Source organism: Protopterus annectens, chromosome 4.part0 (assembly GCF_019279795.1).
Source record: "Protopterus annectens isolate FY-2018-M chromosome 4.part0, PAN1.0, whole genome shotgun sequence".
Classification (NCBI taxonomy): domain Eukaryota; kingdom Metazoa; phylum Chordata; order Ceratodontiformes; family Protopteridae; genus Protopterus; species Protopterus annectens.
The window spans coordinates 1607314128-1607335818 of record NC_056733.1 but is presented as its reverse complement, the minus strand read 5'-3'; the positions used below and the strand labels follow the sequence as shown (position 1 = coordinate 1607335818).

The 21691-nt window shown below is 44.6% G+C and overlaps 1 protein-coding gene across 1 annotated transcript in view; it reads right to left on the bottom strand.

Annotated features, from left to right (window-relative positions):
- RUFY1 (RUN and FYVE domain containing 1) overlaps nucleotides 1-21691 on the bottom strand; it is a 2127773-nt gene that overhangs the window by 1919459 nt on the left and 186623 nt on the right. The window contains exon 2 of the mRNA XM_044069383.1: nucleotides 13707-13880. Coding sequence (XP_043925318.1) covers nucleotides 13707-13880 — 174 coding nt within the window. The remainder of the gene's footprint in view (nucleotides 1-13706; nucleotides 13881-21691) is intronic.

Below are 21691 nucleotides of genomic sequence, written 5' to 3'. Positions count from 1 at the left end.
TAGCATCCACTCGTGTGGGTCTGACAGGTTCCTGCTCAGGCTGTCTGCCAGAATATTTTGTTTCCCTAGCAGGAACTGAGCTTGTAGGTCCACTTTGCACGCTAGAGCTGTGTTCCATAGAGTCATGGCTAGTCTGCAAAGGGGGTAGGACTGTGAACCCCATTGCTTGTTTATGTACCACATAACTGTGGTGTTGTCTGTCCGTATCAGTAGTTGCCCTGGCTGTAGAAGATCCCTGAAAGCCAAGAGGGTATTCTGCACAGCTAACATCTCTTTTAAATTGATATGTAGGTGCTTCTGGTCCTCTGTCCAAAAGCCTTGCAGGCCTTTTCCCTGCAAGTGGGCTCCCCATGCGTAATCCAAGGCGTCCGTGGTTAACACTTGGTTGGCTGGAGGCAGACTGAAGGCTTTCCCTTTGTTTTGAAGACATGCCATGGTCCACCAATGGAATTCCTTTTGCAGGCAAGGCAAGACAGCAATCTGTGTGTCTAGACTGTGACAATGTTGGGACCATACGCTTTTTAGGTACCATTGTATTTTTCTCATATGCAGTCTTGCATATGGTATGAGAAGGATGCAGGAGGCCATGTAACCCAAAGCCTGCAGGAATTTCCTTGCAGTTAGCTGAGACATTGACGTCAGGGTTTTGAAAGTTGAAGCCAGCTGAAGTTGTTTTTCGGATGTCAGGAATGCCATCTGGGTTGCTGTGTTTAGAAGAGCACCCAGAAAAAGTTATCTGCTGTGTGGGTGTCAAATTTGACTTTATGTTCACAGTGAATCCCAGGTACTTGAGTAGATTTTGAACAAATTCCAGGTGCTGGAGTAAGACATCCTTACTGTCTGCTTGAATTAGGCAATCGTCCAGATAAGGGTAAATTTGAATTCCCTTGAGTCTGCAGTAAGCTACTACTGGTGCCAGGCACTTGGTGAAGACCCTGGGCGCAGTAGACAAGCCAAAGGGCAGCACAGAGAATTGGTAATGTTTCGAGCCGGCCTTGAACCTGAGGTATTTTCTGCACTCCTGTCTGATAGGGATGTGTAGGTAAGCCTCCTTTAAATCCAATGTCACCATCCATGCATTTTTGCTCAACATTGGCAGGAGCTGCTGTAGAGTAAGCATCTTGAACTTTGGTTTCTCCAGGAAAGTATTTAAGACTGACAGATCCAGGATGGGTCTCCAAGAATTTTGTTTTCTGGGAACTAGAAAGAGCCTTGAGTAAAAACCTTGCCCCGTCTCTGATAGTGGAACCGGTTCTATGGCCCTCATAGCCATGAGGGATCCCACCTGGTTTAATGCCTCTGCCCATTGGTGTTTTGGTAGGTCTGGCCATCCGTTTGGTTTTGGCAAGGTATGAAAGTGGAATTTGTAACCTCTTGAAACTACATCCAGAACCCACTTGTCTTGGGTTATGTAAGTCCAATTTTGGTGAAAAAGAGAGAGTTTTCCTCCTAAAGGGGCTTCCAGGAGAGAGGTTCCTGGAGCCATGCAGGGGGAGTCATTGAGCCTGTTTCCTGTAAGATTGAGGTCTGTCCTCTCCACCCCTGGGGGTGGAAGCAGTCCACTGTCTAGGTCTGTAAGAGGTCTGCGCTTAGGTCCTCCCTCTGATGAGCCTATATCTACCCCTCTGAGGCCTGTCCGAGCTGGGAAAGGACCAATTTGTAGTTGGAGAATTTCTGCTAAATCTTGGGGGCTGAACTTGTAAGAAATCCTTAACTGTTTGCATGGATTTTGCCTTATCCTCCATTTTCTTTATCACCTCTTCAGCCTTAGACCCAAACAAAACATTATGTTGAACAGGAGCATCCAGTAACTTTGCTTTCACTTGATCAGGCAAGTTTTGTTCCTTTAACCAAGCATGCCTTCTAATGACTGTGCCAGTGGCAGCCGCCCTGCATGAAGCCTCTAAGGCATCAAAACCACAGTGTAAGCCATGCTTCCCCACCTGTTCAGTAGCATGCATCAAATCGTGTAATTCCTTATTATCTGCACATGCAGAAATGGTACCTAGCTTTTGTTTCATAACAGACAGGAGAAATTGCTGATAATTTTAGCATACGGAATTGACAATTTAAAGCCCTAATGGATAAAGTAGCAGAAGTGTACACTTTTATGCCCCATCTCTCCAAAGCCCTAGAATCCTTATCTGATGGAATAGGGTTCTTAGCAGAGGCGGCTTTAACGCCCTTAGGACCCTGGGAAATGGTTTCTGGATCAGCAGTAGGATTTTTATAAAGAAACTGGTGGGAGTCAGGGACCCTGTAATATCTGTCAGGCTTTGCAGGAGCTGGAGGAAAGGAGTCAGGAGTTAAATTAGCCTCAGAAAAGACATCATCCACAATATCCAAAATAGGAGGAATAGCCAGGGGTCTGTGTTGGGGAAAAAGAAGGAAATCCCTAAGCCTTCTCTTAGATTCAGAGTACTCCTGTCCTTCCCAGTGAAAATGTTCCCTCATGTCATGTAAAGTTTCCCCAAAAGAAAAATCCTCAGGGGGAGAAGCTGAAGGAATGGATTCCTCAGCATCAGAATCCTCATAAGGAGGGAAAGCATATTCCTGTTCAGAGGACGACACTGAAGAAATAGATGCCTCATCAGAGGATTCATAATCCAATTCTTGTCTTGGCCTTTTGTCTGGAGGGGGATGCGAACCCCTAATCATAGTTAGCAAGTCCTCCGCCATTTTAAGCATTTGTTTTTGAGACTTGTGTCCCGGATCAGAGGAGGCCTGGACTTGAGTCTTAGATTTAGGAGGAGTCTTTGCCTTTGCCTTTATCTGAAGCTGTGTAGGCCTGAAAACCCCCTCGGAAGCCGGTACCTGCACAGCGGCTCCGGACCCATCCGAGGGAGCATTGTCCAAAGGTCCTGCACCTGGAGTACTCAAAGGCCTAGTTGGCTCCTCGTGGGAGTCCGTTTCGGCAAGCGGTTCTGTAATGGCCGACGACAGGGGCTGCGAAAGCGCCTCACCGATGACGGCCGAACCCGCAGCTGGCTCCGCTTGTAAACTGTCATCTGATTTGGACCTCGGTGGCCTGTCCTTATCCTTGCGTCATTTGTGAACTCTGGTAGTCGGAAGCGTGTCCGACGACATATTGTAATTAAATCGCCTGCCAAAGTAGTGAAAAGCAAAATTGTATCGCCGCTTAATAGTACGTTGATTAAATCTAGCACAAAACCGACAACTAGCTACGTCGTGGTCAGGGCCTAAACAAGGAATACAGTAAGAGTGGAAATCCTTATGACGTATTTGCTTCCCACAAGAAATACAATTATTAACTTTTTCTGACATTGGTCTGGAGCAAGAAAAAAGTTTCCCCAATGGGGTACTTAGCTTTGTGAAGAAGAAGAAAGTCTTCGGAATGAAGTACAAAAAATATCAGGAGTCAGTCGACCGGCACTTGCGAACTGCTTCCACCACACGGCAAGAAAGACTGAAGAACATGGCGTCGGCTGGCAGCTTTGTACCCCAGGTGCTCGGACGTCATGGGGCATGACTGAACAGCCGACGCCGGACCCAGACTTTGGGATTCTGGCCGACCGAGGACTGCCTGCCGGCAGGAAGAACCCTACAGTGATGACTGCAACAGTGAAACACGATGAACATCTAGCTCCTTGCTGAAAGATACCAGACAGGAAGTCCAACACTGCTGGAACAGGAGCTGTAAAGGGATCTATTTCTCTCTGTGAAGCCCAAATGGCAAAGCGCTTCCATTTACTGCAATATAGTTTCCTAGTGGAGTCTAAGAGTGGCCACTATAATAAATTTTACCTGGGATGAAAGACCGGGAGTCCTGGTGATTAACGGAACTGGGGCAACCAAGCTGTTGGCTTGAGGTTGCCCAGCTCGGGTGGACATGTCCCTGACGGATGGAAAATTAGATCCAGGCAGGGATCCAGACCCCACAGGGGAGCTAATAGATGAGACCAAAGGAATGGGAACCAAAGCTGACGAGGCCAGAATGGGACAATGAGGACCACTTTGCACCATAGTCGGCAAGCTTTCTGAAGAAACTTCGGAATGAGAGGTAAAGGCGGATAAGCATACAGAAGCCTGGGAGGCCAAACATGGACTAGAGCGTCTCTGGGGACTTGCCATTGTGAGGGAATCAGAGCGAAGAACTCGCTGCACTTCACGTTGGAAGGAGATGCGATGAGATTGCAGCAAGGTTGACCCCATGCCAGGAAAATCTCCTCCGCTACTGACTGTTTCAGAGACCACTTGTAAGGCATCAGAATGGCCCGGCTCAATCTGTCCACTAAACTGTTGGAGCGCCCCGGGATGTGCATTGCTATCAGACACTGACCAGTGGAATTCGCCCATTCCCACACTCTCATGGCCTCACGACAGAGGGTAGGATCTGGTTCCCCCCGCTTGTTGATATACCAGACAACTGACATGTTGTCTGAAAGAATTGCAATCAATCCGAGAGGGAGGACTGTGTGAAAGGCTTCCAACACTAAAACCACTGCCCTCATCTCTAGAACATTTATGTGCAAATTGGTCTCTGTCTGGGACCACGTGCCTTGGACTGTCCTTCCCAAACAAACAGTGTCCCCCCCACCCGAGTTGGGAGGCATCTGTGGTCACTGTGGTTGGGACTGAGGGTGATGCAAATGGGCATCCTTTTGATATCTCCGGTGAAGTTAACCACCAAAGAAGAGATGCCCTGCAGACGTGACTGATCTTGATCGGAAATTCCATGGGTAGGTCTAGCCAAGACCACTGGACAGCCAGAGTCCATTGAAGAACCCGCATGTGAAGGCGTGCATACGGGAGAATAGATATGGCGGCAGCCATGGAGCCCAGAGCACCTCACTCGCCTTTGCAGACTGGGAGTTCGCTATCTGAGCTATGTGGTCCCTGAGATGTAGAATCCTGTCTGGAGTTAGGAATACCTTCATTTGCAAAGTGTCTAACCGTGCCCCAATGAATTTCAGAATTTGTACTGGTTGCAAATGGGATTTGTGAACATTGACTGTAATTCCCAGTAGGTCTGCTAACCGAATGAAATAATCTTGGGCCAGACACAAGTGATGCTTGTTGTGCGCAGTGAAGAGCCAGTCGTCCAGGTAAGGAAATACCTGAATACCCTGAAGCTTCAGGTGGGCCGCTACAACTGCCATTACCTTGGTGAACACCCTGGGGGCTGTGGTGAGACCAAAGGGAAGGGCCCTGAACTGAAAGTGACTGGCTCCCAGCCGAAAGCGCAGAAACCTCCAGGAGCTTCTGTGTATTTTGATGTGGTAGTAAGCATCCTGAAGGCCTAACAAGCACATCCAGTCGCACTCTCGGAGATAAGGTAGAATGGACTGTAGGGTGACCATCCGGAATTTCTGTTTTGCTACCGACAGGTTTAGTGTTGACAGGTCTAGAATGGGCCTGAGGTCCCTTGTCTTTTTTGGCACCAAAAAGAACCTTGAGTAGACGCGTAATCCGGACTGATCTGGGGGGGGGGGCCTTTTCGATGGCTCATTTGAGAAGCAGCTTTGAATCCTCTAGAGCTGCGCCTCCCTGTGTGCGGGTGGAACATCCGGGAGGTGTTTTATAATGTTTGGAGGGGCAATGAAAGGAACAGAGTAACCTCTGGATATTATCTGAAGAACCCAGCGATCTGTCGTAATGGACTCCCATGCCGCTGGGTGTAAGGACAATCGTCCCCAGACTGCCTCCAGAGTAGGACAGTCGGGCAACCCCTCAGGGCTGCTGACCGGGTCTATCAGAAAAGGGTTCCCTAGACCCGAAATTCCTGGGACCCCCTCTACCTCTGGGTCGGCGTCGATCCTGTCCCCCCCTGCCTCTGGGGGAATATCTGTCCTGAGAATCCTGGGAAAACTGAGATTTTCGGAACCACATCTTCTTCTGCCCTCTTTGATTCCTAGAGAAGGACTGCTCAGGGTTAGAGAAGCGGACTCCGACGGCAGACAAAGTCTTCCCATCCTTTTCACTCTGGACAAGTGTGTCACATACTATCTTCCCAAAGAGGGAAGAGCCGTCGTAGGGAGCGTTGATAAATGATGCCTTGAAAGGGTCTGTCAACTGACACAATCTGAGCCAGGCATGACACCTCATGGCTATGCCTGTCCCAGCCACGCTAGCTGCTCCTTCTGTGACATGGGAAAGTAGCCGCATAGATGTATTTGAGACTGACTTCAGAGTAGACATTTTCGTTGAGAACAGCTGTCTGTCCTGCGGCGATAAAGACTCTGGGGGCAACTCAGCGAATTCTGAAGCAAGATCTCGCTGAAGTCGAATCACATGTGCCAAATAATTCAGCGCATGGATAGAAAAAGTCACTGAAGAGTATACGTGCATCCCAAACCTATCCACCGACCTGGACTCCTTGTCTGGAGGGTGGACTAAGGAACTCTCCTGTGCTAGTTCCTTCTTTGTGGCCGATGCGACCAACGTAGCATCAACTGGGGCTCCTTTCGACCAGGGTTGTCTATCAGAAGGAGGAGATAAAACCTTGTCGGGATGTTTGGCGATGGGCTCTACGGTTTTGGGCTCCTTCCATGCCCTCATGGTGATGAGGTCCACCAAGGGGTCTGCTGGTGGGGACACCCAGTAAGTAGATGGGCCCGTGCCAAAGACCTCCAGGAACACTGACCCACCGACCTGGACTCCTTGTCTGGAGGGTGGACTAAGGAACTCTCCTGTGCTAGTTCCTTCTTTGTGGCCGATGCGACCAACGTAGCATCAACTGGGGCTCCTTTCGTCCAGGGTTGTCTATCAGAAGGAGGAGATAAAACCTTGTCAGGATGTTTGGGGATGGGCTCTACGGTTTTGGGCTCCTTCCATGCCCTCATGGTGATGAGGTCCACCAAGGGGTCTGCTGGTGGGGGCACCCAGGAAGTAGATGGGCCCGTGCCAAAGACCTCCAGGAACACTGACTCATCCCCAGAAGGTTTGGGGCTGACCAACCTCCCCTCTGGCAGAGGATTTCCATAATTTCTCAGAAGGAGACATCTTCAGGAGGTGACCTGGGAGAACCTTCTCCGTCATCTAAGTCAGTGTCAGTGGTGAGGGACTCGGGGGAGTCCAAGTGCCTCCTTTTGCACTTGCACTTGTGGTGGCCCTCTTCAGTGGGACTTTCAGAAGGGGATCCGCGAGCCGCAGGGGTTTCCTCAGGGGGAAATGACCTGGGGATCCTCTGGCACGAGCTGTCCCTGAGACAGGATGAAGGGAGTCGTCGCCAAATCCAGGGGGGCCTGGGTGGTATCTGAGGGAATGGGCTGGGGTCTCAATCCCTGGGAGAGAAAGTACAGTTTTGTACCTACCATAAATGTAGATGTTCGAAGATCCACATTGCTGCAGTCCTTACATATGGGTAGTCCGCTGTCCTCGGTCGGCCCGAATACCAAAGTATTAGGCTGACGTCGGTCAAGGTGCTTAAAACTGACATCAGGACGTCAGGGTACAAAAGCGCATGACCGACGTCATATCCTCAGTCTTTTCTTGCCCCAGATGTCAGAAGGCCCTAAAAGGAAAGGCCAAAGCCAAAAAACAGCAAAAAACCAACCAACCACCCCTGCACTAACCATATTTACAATATTTACAATATTTACAACCCCAACCACACAACCACCTCTAACTACAGAGGGAAGGAGGGAGGGTTAATTGGACTGCAGCAATGTGGATCTTGAACATCTACATTTATGGTAGGTACAAAACTGTACTATGTTCTTCATCTCACATTGCTGCAGTCCTTACATATGGGTAGAATCCCAAAGCAGAGGTAAGGGAGGATGGCAAAACTAAAAGCATTAGGAGCTGCCAAAATGCCCTGTAAAATTGCAGTGGCAAATCCAGCCCTAGATTTAGAGTAAAGTGGAAGGTGGTAATGCTTAGAGAAAGTATGCACTGAACTCCAAGTAGCTGCCTCCAAAATATCTTTAGTAGCCACCCCTTAAAAAGCTGTAGAAGTGGCAGTAGCCCTAGTGGAATGAGGCCTAAGCCCAGCTGGAATTTCCTTATCATGATGGGAATAACAGAAAGCAATACAAAACCAATCCACTTAGAAATAGTTTGTTTTGAAACAGGTTTGCCCTGAGAACCCAAAGCAAATGAAACAAACAACTGCTGAGACTGCCTGAACCCTTAGTTCTGCTCAAATAATATCGCAACTGTCTGTGTATATCCAAAGTGTGCAAAATCTTCTCCCTTTATTTTGGGGTTTGCATAAAAAGTAGGCAAATGAATAGTTTGGTTTAAAGCCACACTAGAAACCACTTTAGGCATAAAAGAAGGGTTAGTGCAAAGACACCCTATCCTTGTGGAAAATTAAGAAAGGCTCAACCGCCATAAGGGCCTGTAATTCAGAAACCCTTCTCGCAGAGGTAATGGCCAACAAAAAAGCAGTCTTCCATGATAAATATTTCAACTCGGCAGTTGCTGCAGGCTCAAAAGGTTGTAGAGTGAGTTTCTCCAACACAAAATTGAGATCCCAAGCAGGAGTAGGAGCTCTACGTGGGGGTCTTATATTCTTTGCCCCTCTAAGGAATTGCTTAAACAAAGGATGAGAAAATAATGGTGGGTCACAGTCATAGCGAGCAGAAATTGCTGCAGCATGAACCTTTATAGAGGAGAAGGACAAACCTTTGTCCAATAACTCAGTAAGGTATTGAAGAGCAACACTTAAATTAGGTTTAGAAACATCAAAGTCCCTTGCTGTGCTCCAAATTAAAAATCTCCTCCATTTATCTGCGTAAACTTCCCTTGTACTAGGCCTTCTGGCCTCCAAAATAACATTCAAAACTTGTTGTGGAAGCTGAGACCCTCCAGGGTTCAAAACAGAATATGCCAGGCTGTTAGATGTAGAGAGAGAAGCTTGACATTGAGTAAATGACTGTTCTCCTGAGACAGCAGGTGTGGAATCGAAGGCAAAGGCCATGGAGGCTCCCTTACCAGACTTCTCAGTAATGGGTACCAGTGCTGTCGAGGCCAATCCGGAGCTATTAAAATCATGGTTGGCTTGTCCTGTCTGACCTTCAGGAGTACCTCTGGGAGGAGAGGCAGTGGTGGAAAGGCATACACGTGAAGATTGCTCCAATTGAATGAGAGAGCATCCACTTTCCAAGCTGTGGGATGAAACCTTTTGTGCAAAACTTTGGCAGCTGGTAATTTAGTGGAGAAGCGAACAGATCTATGTCTGGAGTTCCCCATAACACTGTCAATTTTTGAAATACATGAGGATCCAATTTCCACTCGTGGGGATCCATAATTTGTCTGCTCAACACATCTGCTAAGGAGTTCTGTGCTCCTGGCAGAAACCTTGCCTGAAGATGTAGCTGTAAACTGAGAGCAGTCTCCCACAAAATCATTGCTTGTCTGCATAGAGGATAAGAATGTGTCCCCCCTTGCTTGTTGATGTACCACATGACAGTTGTGTTGTCTGTTTGAATCAACACCTGCCCTGGAAGAAGTAAATCCTTGAAAGCTATCAATGCAAATTGGACTGCTAACATCTCCTTCAAGTTGATATGTAAATGTTGAAGTCTGGCAGGCCACGTGTCTTGTACCCATTTTCCATTTAGATTTGTCTGAGGCATCTGTCGTTAGAATCTGACTCGCCTCTGGTCGGGTCACAGAGAGTCCCTTGTTTAGGTGACATTCCTGAGCCCACCACAAAAATTCCTTTTGAATGCAAGGTATTATCTGAATGACAGTGTCCAAATCTTGGCAGTGTTGCGTCCATACATTTTTGAGATACCATTGTAGCTTCCTCATATGCAGTTTGGCATTGGGAAGTACCAGAATACAAGATGCCATGAACCCCAAGGCTTGAAGGACTGTCCTTGCAGTCAACCTGGACTGACGAGACAACTGTTGGAAGTAAAGAGAAAGATTCTTTTGTTTGTCCGGGGTCAAAAAGGCCATCTGGGATGCTGCATTCAGTCTCACACCCAGAAAGCACATGTCCTGAGAGGGTACTAGACTGGACTTTATTTCGTTCACAGAATACCCTAGGCATCTTAACACTGCCATCACATACTGTAAATGATGAAGAAGTTCGTCCTTTCCTTGAGCCAGAATCAGGCAATCGTCCAAATAAGGATAGATTTGTATTCCTCTTAGCCTGAAGAAAGCTACCACTGGAGCCAGAACCTTTGTGAACACTCTGGGCGCAGTAGATAAGCCAAAGGGCAATGCAGAGAACTGATAATGAAAAGTCCCAGCCAAAACGCAGATACTTCCTGCAACAGGGCCTGATAGGAACATGAAGGTAAGCCTCCTTGAGATCCAGAGTCACCATCCAGTGATCTTTGCCCAGTAGAGGTAAAAGCTGTTGTAACGTCAACATTTTGAACTTGGGAATGTCCAGATATGTGTTGAGGATAGATAAATCCAAAATTGGTCTCCACGTGTTCCCTTTCTTTGGTACTAGAAACAGGCGAGAATAAAATCCTAGGCCCACTTCTGGCAGAGGGACCGGTTGTATAGCTCCTATTTGAAGTAGTAGAGAAATCTGTTTGTGAGCCTCTAGTCTTTGCTGAGGAGGAATGTCTGGCATGCCTTTGAAAGGAGGTAAGGTATGGAAATAAAACTTGTAACCTTGGTGTATGATATCCAATACCCATTTGTCTTGGGTAATTAAAATCCAATTTTCTTTGAAGAGTGCCAACCGTCCTCCCAAAGGTGCTGCCAGGCATGAAGGATCTGGCAGCTGAAAAAGTAGGTCATTGGGCCTGTTTACGAAAGGACTGGCCCCTGCCCTCACTCGAAGACTCTGCCGGTGAACTCCATGTTCTAGGTATGAAGGAAGTCTGAGCTCTGCCCCTACCACGTCTAGATCTACCCCTAGACTGAGAATCAGAAGAAGGATACGTCCACCCCTTAGCAGGCCAATTTCTACTAAACTTTGGAGGCTGAACTTGCAAAAAATCTTTAACAGTCTGCATAGACTTAGCCTTGTCTTCCAATTTCTTCAACACTTCAGACTGCAAAGGAGCATCCAAAATCCTTGTCTTAACATGGTCAGATAAATTCTGATCCTTAAGCCAGGCGTGCCTGCGAAGAACTGAACCAGTGGCAGCCACCCTAGAAGAGGCCTGCAAAGCATCAAAACCACACTGCAAAGAATGCTTACCCACCTGTTCAGAGACATGCACCAAATCTTGTAATTCTTTACAGTCAATGCCTTCTGCCAGAGCATCCACCTTAGATTTCAATTGCGAAAGAAGAAAATTTTGATATTTCAACATATGAAACTGGCAATTCAAAGCCCTCATAGCTAAGGTAGAAGATGTATAGACCTTCTTTCCCCATCTATCCAAAGCTCTGGCCTCTTTATCTAGAGGAACCGGATTCTTAACAACAGAGGCCTTGACACCCTTAGGTCCCTGACTAACAGTTTCTGGGTCCGCCCTAGGACTCTTATAGAGATATTTATGAGCCTCAGGCACCCTGTAATACCTATCCGGTTTAACAGGCGCAGGGGCCACAGAATCAGAATTAAGTGAAGCCTCTGAAAATACATCTTGCACAACATCCACAACAGGGGGTATAGCTAAGGGCCTATGTTGAGGTAAAAACAAAAATTCCCTAAGCCTTTTCCGTGAATCAGAGAAGTCCTGACCTTCCCACTTAAAATGTTCCCTCATAGAATGAAGTGTCTCTGAAAAAGAAAAATCCTCTGGAGGAGAAGCAGAAGGAGTGGAATCTTCTGCATCAGAATCAGAATAAGGAGTGTACTCCTGCAAGTCTTCAGCCGAAGACTCTGAATCATCCGAAGCCTGTTCAAAACCTTCCAACTCTGGCTCCACCCTAGCCACAAGAAATACAATTATTCACTTTTTCTGACATCTGGTAATACACTGAGGCAAGAAAAAACCAAAATATTCCCCAACGGGGTACTTAGCCAACTTGGATTCGGTCTGAAACTCCGAACTCGAAAAATTTCAGAACGCCGAACGGCACTTGCAACGCTGCTTCTGCATCGGACCATGCGGCAAAAAAGACTGAGGATATGACGTCGGTCATGCGCTTTTGTACCCTGACGTCCTGATGTCAGTTTTAAGCGCCTTGACCGACGTCAGCCTAATACTTTGGTATTCGGGCCGACCGAGGACAGCGGACTACCCATATGTAAGGACTGCAGCAATGTGAGATGAAGAACATCCCTCTCCACCACTTCGAAGGCCGAGGGAGAAGTCCTCCCCGAATCCGAAGCGGGGACCGGAGCCGAAGACAGGGTAGCCTGAGGTCCGAGGGAATGGGTCAGGTCCAAAAGAGTCTGAGCCGAAGAATCCATTCCCCTGGGTCTGACTCCCTGTCCGTGGCCCCGAGAGTCACTCAGATCCGAACAAGTCGGATCCGAGGAACTCAAGGTAACAGCCGGAGTCGAGGTTGGAGGAACCGTCGGCACCGAGCTACCAGCTCCGAAGAACCTCTGATCCAAGAGCCCCGAAGCCGAAGCATGGATCGGGGAAGGAGAGATGGGGTGGAAAAGAGACAGGGAGGTTGCCCCTCCAGAGGGAGAGGGACCTGGCAAGACTCCCATCTGAATTTGGGTCTGAAGAAATCTTCGCATCATCCTGTCCATATCCATGTCCAATAGGCTCCGAGTCGACCTCGAAGAGGTCACTGACTCGGATCTGGCTGGTCTGCACAGAGGGGTGGAGGGCCTCGGGTCCGAATGTTTCAACGGCTCTGGTGAGAAACGCGGTGACCGGAGCAGAGGAGAAACAGGCCTCATGGTCTTGGATGGAGGGCTGAGAAAGAGCTCCCTGTCTGGAGATCTCTTGCGATGCCTGTCTTTCTTTTTCCCCCTTTCTTCTTTGAGTCTTTCCTTTTCCTTCTCTTTTTCTTTATCTTTGTCAGACTCGCTGACTGAAGATCTGTCCTTAGAGGACCCATCGCCAGACGAAGAGGGAGGTTGAGTCCATGTCTGGGGAGGTGTACTAGCGACCGAGGCTGAGGCAGAATCCAGCATGGCAACAGGGAGAAGGCCTTTGGTAACTAGCTTGGCCTTACAATCCTCAAGGGCCCTAGGGTTGAAGCCTGAACAGATAGCACACTGGGTGGATAAATGTGCTACTCCTAAACATATTATACACAGAGTGTGACCATCAGCAGGGGAAAGCTTATGGCTACACTCTGTACATTTTTTGAACACAGGCTTTGGCTGGTCAGCCATAGTCCTGCACTCAAAGGTAAAGGTACTACCTTCCCAACAAAAAAACACACACACACAGGTAGGGGAAGGGCAGGCCTGACTACTATTCTAATACAAAAAGCTTTTTTTTTTTTTTTTTTTTTACACTAACGACCAACGCATTACTACAGAAGGGGAGGAAAGGTAACCCTAAACAAGCACACTTAGATATAATCAAAAGTTTCCACTTACTATCCCTTTTTAGCACAGAGCAAAGGAGACCACGATGCACACTACTGGCGTGGCAAACGAGATCTGAGGGAAGACAGGAGATGGTAGACCATTATGGGTAAGGGGAGGAGCTCAGAGCTTGGAGCAGATGCTAGAAAAAAGTTGCAGGCTCGGATCCGATATGGATCCATATACCCACAGGTTGCAGATAAATTAAGTTAACTACTTCAGATGTAGTGTTTCTCCATCTTGTCTTGTATTACTTGACCCTCAGTATGTAAAATACATATTGATTCATGTAAAAAATCAGAATGAAAAAGTAGACATTTTGTATAAAACATGCTAAAGTTTTTTTTTTTTTAAGTTATACTGTGTGAGGTCTTACCTTTAAGTCCGTGTTTCAGGCAGTGCTCCATGACCACAAAGAATTGTTGAAGGGGAGGATAATCAGACTCCACCATCCTGCCCAAGCTCACAGCAGACTGAATCAGCACTTTAATGCTGAGTTTCATCATGTTAAGCAAGTTCGAGCGCTCAATGGCCATATGACCTTTTAGATCTGTGCAAGAAATGGTGAGAAAATAAATATTACAATGTTACATTCAAGAAGCAATGTAAAGCAATTCTGCAGTTGCATGTGTTAGTATTATCTTATATTTTACAACAGAAGTACTACCAGGAAAGTTCTTCAAGAGCTGATGAAATAATGCAAGAATTGCTGGGATGCCACCGCAAGAAATCACAGAAGTGAATGACATTTCTACAAGTCATGTGAATAAACATCTTTTCTTTAATTTTAAGCAATTGCTACCTCACATCCAGTGACACAAGTCAAGCAAAAACTGCTCTCAGTGTCTCAGAATCCTTTTCACTAGTTTAAAAAAAAAAAAAAAAAACCACAAAAAAAACAAATCATAAAATACTTAGATGAAAATGATTGTGCAAGCATGGCTGCTCTGCACTTCGTTCCTGCCTGTAAGCCTGGACCATTTGTCTGCTACAAAGAAGAGAGAAGCTCCATTTAAACTGGGTCTTCAGCTTCACTTAATAAATGACAACAAATATCACAAAGAAGAAAAAGAACTTCAAAATGACTACAGTACTCCAGTTCAAAAAGGTAACCTCATGCTTCATGAAGTATTCTCCAAGCTCCTGTAACAGAATTCTTTAGTTAAACTTTTCCCTTTTTTTAGCACATAGGAGCTCTCTCTCTCTTTCCATTTATGCACCATATGGTACATTGGGCAATGAGCACCTTTCAGCACTCATTGTTTCTGTGGCCGTTACGGGTTTTACGGGATCAAGTTGCTAGCCCAAAGCCCAACCCTCCTCTGAGGGTGCAACACACACAGCTGCATGCACACACTCACACCAAGGGGCCATTTAGAGTATCCAATCCACCTACTGCATGTCTCTGGAATGTGGGAGGAAACCAGAGCACCCAATGGAAACCCATGTGAATGCAGGGAGGACATGCAGACTCCCCAAAGAAGGCACCCCAGCTGAGAATAAAACAGCAGAACCTCTTGCTGTGAGGTGACAACTCTAACCACTGCACCACTGTGTCACACTTAGCACACAGGAACAGGCAACATTACACGCACCAAAACATCTTAAACTTCCTGGAAGTCATCACAGGTACAGTTTCTGCAACAAGTGCTCTTCTTGGGAGCACATCACACAGAAGTGATAATGCAAACCAAGTATATGGCAGGGATTGGGTTCTTGAGGAATTTACCACTGTCTAGTTGGTTTGTGTATTAGTTTCTCAATAACTATCCTTCTCATGTCACAAACTAGGACTACTGCTATTGTTATTACACCATGGCTGTCCACAGATGTCATTTAAAATAGAGAACACAAAGTCATGTTTCCAGTCCATTTATCCAATCTTAACTGTAGAAATACAAAGCATACCAACACTTTGTTGTTTCACAGTGTTCATAGGACTGGGACAGTATGAATTGCTCTCAATGGCTGTTGTAGTTTTCTTTTGCATAATATTAAGTAATGCTTAATACATACAGGCTGGTGACTGCAGTTTGAGGCTCTACTACATGTAGATATTCCTGTTTATATGTAAGCATTTCACACAGTAAGTGAATAATATATTATGCACTAAATATATACTGCAATCCATGTAGTTCTGTCCTGCTTTTTCCTTTCATGATTCAGTTTATGCAGGGCAGAACTGAAAATATTTCAACTGAGTTCAGTATGTTTACTATAGCTTGTAAACTTACCTTCACACTGCAAAAGTAGTAAGAATGTACATAATGACAACTACTGAGTTCTGCTGTCTCTATACTATAGTGTATTAGTGCTCAGTTTTTTTTTATTTATGCTTAAAATTAATTGAATCAGGGAAATGCTTACTAATACAATGTGGAGGTGATAAATGTGCATAGTAATTGGAAAATCAGAGTATTTTGTTTTTTTAAACTTTGTCTGACAGCTTGGACTTCCCTAATGAACATTCTAACAGGAACTCAAAATATACTGCCCCTTACTATGCTGACAAATAAAAATGTGTTCAGCTGATTCAACGGCACAAGGATATTCTCCCTCAACAGTATCATTTCAATTAAAAACTAAGATGTGGCATTAAGAAGTATCCATCTACATTTTTTCCAAAGTCATGTGCTTTCAGTGTGAGAATAACTAAAATATGCAACAGTCCTAATACTCCACTGCAAAATCTAACACTATATTTTGTGTTTGTAGGCCATGGAGCATGATTATACCCCAATACTCAAAAAAAGACAAAAGTTAATTGCCAGAGTGGCACGCGACCCAACCTTAAAAATGTTAAGCACACTCTGCTAAAGTTGTTAAGGTCAGGTCTAGCACTCGGCTGTAAAATCTGGTCCCACTGACCAGCAAATGACAGAAGCAGAAAAAAAGATTTGATTGTGCCTGCTGTCTGTACCAGTAACATGTCCCCAAGTTCCTCTAATGAACTTGGGAATTAGCTAGAATAACAGGATCTGTGTTAGCATGTATTTTCTGAAGGATATGAACTCTACAACTCAAATGTATGTCATTATTTAGCAACTTCAATCTTCAGTGGTTTGTTCAAAAACCAAAGATTTTATGAGGAACAAACCAAAGATAGGAATGAATAATCTGGAAGTTCTGTGAAAATCTGGACAGTTGAGAGGTGTGAATAAGTGTAAACGTGACATACAGTGTTACATAGCCTTTCTGACAGCATCCGTTAATGGTTTTAATGGCTTTGAAAGCAGGTAAAACAGTTTGCAATTTTTTTTCTCTGAAACTAGTAGTACATGGGGCAAATAAAGCTTCATGCACTAAATAAAAATTATGATCATCTCGCTGATCATAACCCTACATTATGTATTCTCTACATAGACACCAAGATTCACTTCTCGAGCTTCGTTCTCGAGATGAATTTCTTGGCATCCATGTCTCGAACACGCCAATCATACTCCTCTATATTCCACTCTTAACTTACATGTTTAGATACAGCCTTACTTATCAAACTAATGCTGCCTTGTGTTCAGTATTACTCTGTGGGACACATGTAACCACTGCAGAGTTTCACAAACTACTTAGCTCTGATGCCTTGACTACACGTGCAAGATAAACAGCAGCAATGCATATCTGCTACAAGTAAATCTTTGAATCCAATGATGTGATTCAATCACACTGCTAAAAAATGAAAATTTGTGATATGGTTGGTCTCAGATCCAAGTCAGAGTCGATAATCCATAGGTTGAACAGATAACAGATGCCTTTATAATGGAATTTTGAAGGGTTTTACTTGTTTATGTGCTGTCTGCTACTACTATGAACATAAACTACAGTGACGTTATTCAGCATGGCTGCAGTAAATTTATTAGTGCTCTGATTTTATGAGCTATCAGATTTTTGGATTCTTGACTTCTAATTTACTGAATGGCAAAGTACCAGATGCAGAGTGCCTGTTCTACTTGGTATGCATATTAACTGAAAGATGAGGGGGTTAGTGTATATATTGGTTACAAATTAAAATCCAAATCCTACCATTTTACTTGCTTAGTTGCACTAATTAAGGTGAGCCCTAACAGAAGCATTAATGAACATAATCAAAGCAATTTCCCCGGTGTTTTGAGAAACAGTTTGTCATTGTTCCCCTTCTCTACCAAACCTTTGAGAATCTGTGAGGGCCCCATACACTGCCTCTCCATCTGCATCTGATTTGATCCCCTGATAAGCAGAGAATGAATGTGTGTGATTTGACAGCACTAATATGTATAATGTTGCATTATATTTAAAGCTAGCACTGGAGGTATTTATTGCAATAAAAGTTAAAACTGCAACATTTTGTCTTTTAATACTAAACTATGGTATTGGAGAAAATTGTCAAGTTTCTTGTTATACAGTGAGGAGAACTCATCAGAGTGCTGTTGCACGAGATAAGAAACTTAGCCCTAAAGCTACTAAGTGCCATCTCTTCTCAGCAGGTTAATTACTCAATGTGTCAGAGAAGGATTAACTATATTAAACTAACTGTTCTTTTCTAGTAGCCTAACTCATGAGAAGATCTTTTTTAAAAATACAATATCAGACTGAATCAGCAGAAATAATATAGCCAAGACCAGGGATCAGCTACCCTAAGCTAATTCCCTATTAATTTCCACCTGTGTCCGACTGCACTGATGTGACAGAAGTTTGCCCTTACATTAAACAAAGGGGGCTCATGTCGGCTGCAAATACTGTTTTAATTGAGATTGTTTACGTGTACTTCATAAGAGAATAGCAGAACTAATAGAATACCAGTTCCGAGTGAACTTTGTAGATAGTTTTGAAGTAAAATGATCCCAGTATTTAAGCACTGAAGCAGCACCATCCACATAACAGTTTCCATGATATTTAAGATGCATCTACAATAAATTATTAATGGTACACTCACATATTTTTAAAAATCAATTTATATAAAAAATGTGTGTGTTTTGTTGTACAGTGGATATAAAAACTTTTACACACCCCTGTTAAAATGATAAGTGTTTGTGATATAAAAAAAATGAGACCACAATAAATCATTTCAAAACTTTTCCCACCTTTAATGTGACCTATAACCTGTACAATTCAACCGGTATAATTCAATTGAAAAACATACAAATCTGTTAGGGGAAAAATATAAAAAATAAAAAACGTACAATACGCTGGTTGCAAAAGTGTGCACACCCTTAAACTAAAACTTGGTTGTGTGTGCACACCCTTAAACTAATACTTTTTTGAAGCACCTTTTGATTTAATTACAGCTTTCAGTCTTCTTGGGTACACACCTGTCATCAATTAAAGAGACCTTGATGAACCCCAAATAAAGTTCAACTGTCCTAATAGAATTTTCCAGATATTTACTCAGTTGCCTGCTACAGCAAAAAGACTGGGTTAGCTGAGAGATTACAAAGCATCAAAGGGATCTCATTGTTGAAAGGCATCAGTCAGGAGAAGGGTACAAAAATATTTCCACAGCATTGGATATACCATGAGACACAGTGAAGACAGTGATGAAAAAGTAGAGAAAATATGGGACAACAGTGACGTTGCAAAGAACTCGATGTCCCTCCAAAACTGATGAAAAGACAAGACAAAAACTACTCAGGGAGGCTCCCAAGAGACCTAATGAACACTTAAGGAGCTACAGGAATTTCTGGCAAGCACTGGCTGTGTACTATATGTGACAACAATCTCCCATATTCTCCATATGTCTGAACTATGGGGCAGGGTTGCAAGACGATAACCTTTTCTTACACAGAAAAACATCCAGACCCGGCTAAAGTTTGCAAAACAATACATAGTCTCCAAAAAGCATGTGGGAAAATGTGTTATGGTCTGATCAGACCAAAGCTGAACTTTTTAGCCACAATTCCAAAAGGTACGTTTAGCACAAAAACAGTTTGCATCACCAAAGGAATACCATCCCCACAGTGAAGCATGGTGGTGCAGAATCATGCTTTTGGGTTGCTTTTCTTCAGCTGGAACTGGGGCTTTAGTTAAGGTGGAGGGAATTATGAACAGTTTTTGGCCCAAACCTTCAGGTGTCTGCTAGAAAGCTGAAGATGAAGAGGAATTTCACCTTTCAACATGACAATGACCCCAAGCATACATCCAAATCAACAAAAGAATGGCTTCACCAGAAGAAAATTAAACTTTTGGAATGGCCCAGCCAGAGCCCAGACCTAAAGCCAATAGAAAATCTGTGGGGTGACCTGAAGATGGTTGTGCACAAGAGATGCCCTCTCAATCTGACAGATTTGGAGCGCTTTTGCAAGGAAGAGTGGGCAAATATTGCCAAGTCAAGATGTGTCATGCTGAAGACTCCTACCCAAGAAGACTAAATGTTGTAATTAATCCTACCCAAGAAGACAATCCCCCAGATTTACTATTCTCCCATGTAAGACTAGATTAGTCTTACAGGGAAGCGCCAGTGTAAGAGTATGATGGCAGCGCGCCACGTATATTAATGAGGGCATGCTGCCTCAACCCTAAAGCTAACATGGAGCATGGACGAGTGTAAGGGGCGTGTCGGACTGCCAAGCAGTCCAAAAATCCATGCCCCTGCAATGAAGAAATGCCGCAATTTCCAGTTACATGAGCAAGTCCGCTCATGTGTACAATGCAACAATACACTCTCCTATATGTTAAACAACTTACAAAATTAAAAATAATTTTCTTTCTTGATATAGCTGCCCGTAGTTGCGCGGGCTTGCCCATTGCTTAGCTACAGTTAGCAGCTTAGACACCAGAAGAGGATAATAAGAAAAATATATGCAAATTAAGCAACATAGTGATAGCATAGTGGTTAGAGCCTTCGCACAAAGAGGAGGCATTCCCGGTTCAAGTCCCACTACTGCACGTTCCATTTTCTGTGGGAAATCTGTATACAAAAATATTTCCTGACATTTTTTGTGCACAAGTTTTGTAAAAAGCATTGAAATGTTACCTGTAAGTAGTGAACAAATTATATATATATATGGAGGTGAAATGGTTATGCATTCTGAGGCATGAGTACCCTATTTTAAGCAATATAAAGCACTGCTAAGCACATTTTACCACTGAGCATATTTAAATAAAATTGCGCGCAGCTGTGCACCGCACTAACCAGCGCAACTGCAATGTATTTGTGCGTAGCTGCGCACCGTGCTAACCAGAGCAACCACAACATATTTGCATGTAGCTGCGCACCACGCTAACTAGCACAACGTCGGGCAAAGTCGGGTAAACACGCTCACACCTGCTTTACTGTTCCTTAACCAGTCAGGTCTGCCCAGCAGGAAAATAAAAAGCAGTGACAGGGCTCAAACTCAGGATACTGTGCACTATAGTCACAGTACTTAACCACTAAGCCATGACAGCATTTCACAAACATGCACTTTCAATAGACATATATCTATCAGAGGAATTTTAAACATTGCCAACATCAGCTAAGCAGACGTGCCTACAGCTGAGTTTTTCCAAAACTGGTCAATCACAAATAAGTGCGGGAAATGAGGCATATTTAAGCTCCACAGGTGGTAATACTTGCTATAACTGGTTGTAGCTTCCTTCTGCAGTCAGCATGGCTGGTGTTGGTGAAGGCACTCGATTTAGAGCGCAACGCTGGGGCATCCAGGAGTCAAACATTATGTTGGCTCCTTGTCCAGAATCATGAGGAAAGACTCCTGCAAGGCCAGTACCAGGGTACCAAATATAAAACGGAGGCCTGGAACAGTCTTGACCGTGATCTCACCAGTGCCACTGGTGTTCCTCGGACTGGTGAGCAGGTCAGGCACCATTTTTCTGACCTGACGCGATGTAGGGAGGATCAACTAGACCACTGGATCCAGGAATCCCGTATGATGCCTAATGCCCCAGTACTGAGTAAGTAGCCATTGTATTAAGTAGTTAAGAATTGCTATGCTTGTCTATACTATGGATAGGTATGTCTCAATATCACTGCATTTATTTCACAGCTGCAGGTGACCGGGCTATGAACCTGCAAGCCCATGAAGATAGGCTGCAAAGGCTGCGTCATGAGGCAGGTTAGTAATTATTCTGCATGTACGGTTATATAAAAATAAATGAGAGCGCCTTCAAAATGTCTTTTAACCCAATAAATAAAGGTGTAACAATCCTTTAATAAATGTATGATTCATGGAGTGCGTCTGTTACATTTTCTTTGATATGTTGTTGTACTCTTGCATTCTAGAAATAGTAGTGTCGTATTAAGCAGTGTAGGCCCATATAACGTGGATGTAGGGAGTGCCAGTAGCTTGTATGCATATGTACAGCCCTCAACTGTTGGTTCATGGCTAGCATGTACAGGTTAATCTGGCACATGAGTAGCTTGGTTTGGTATTGTGTTCCCCAGAAATGTCAGTG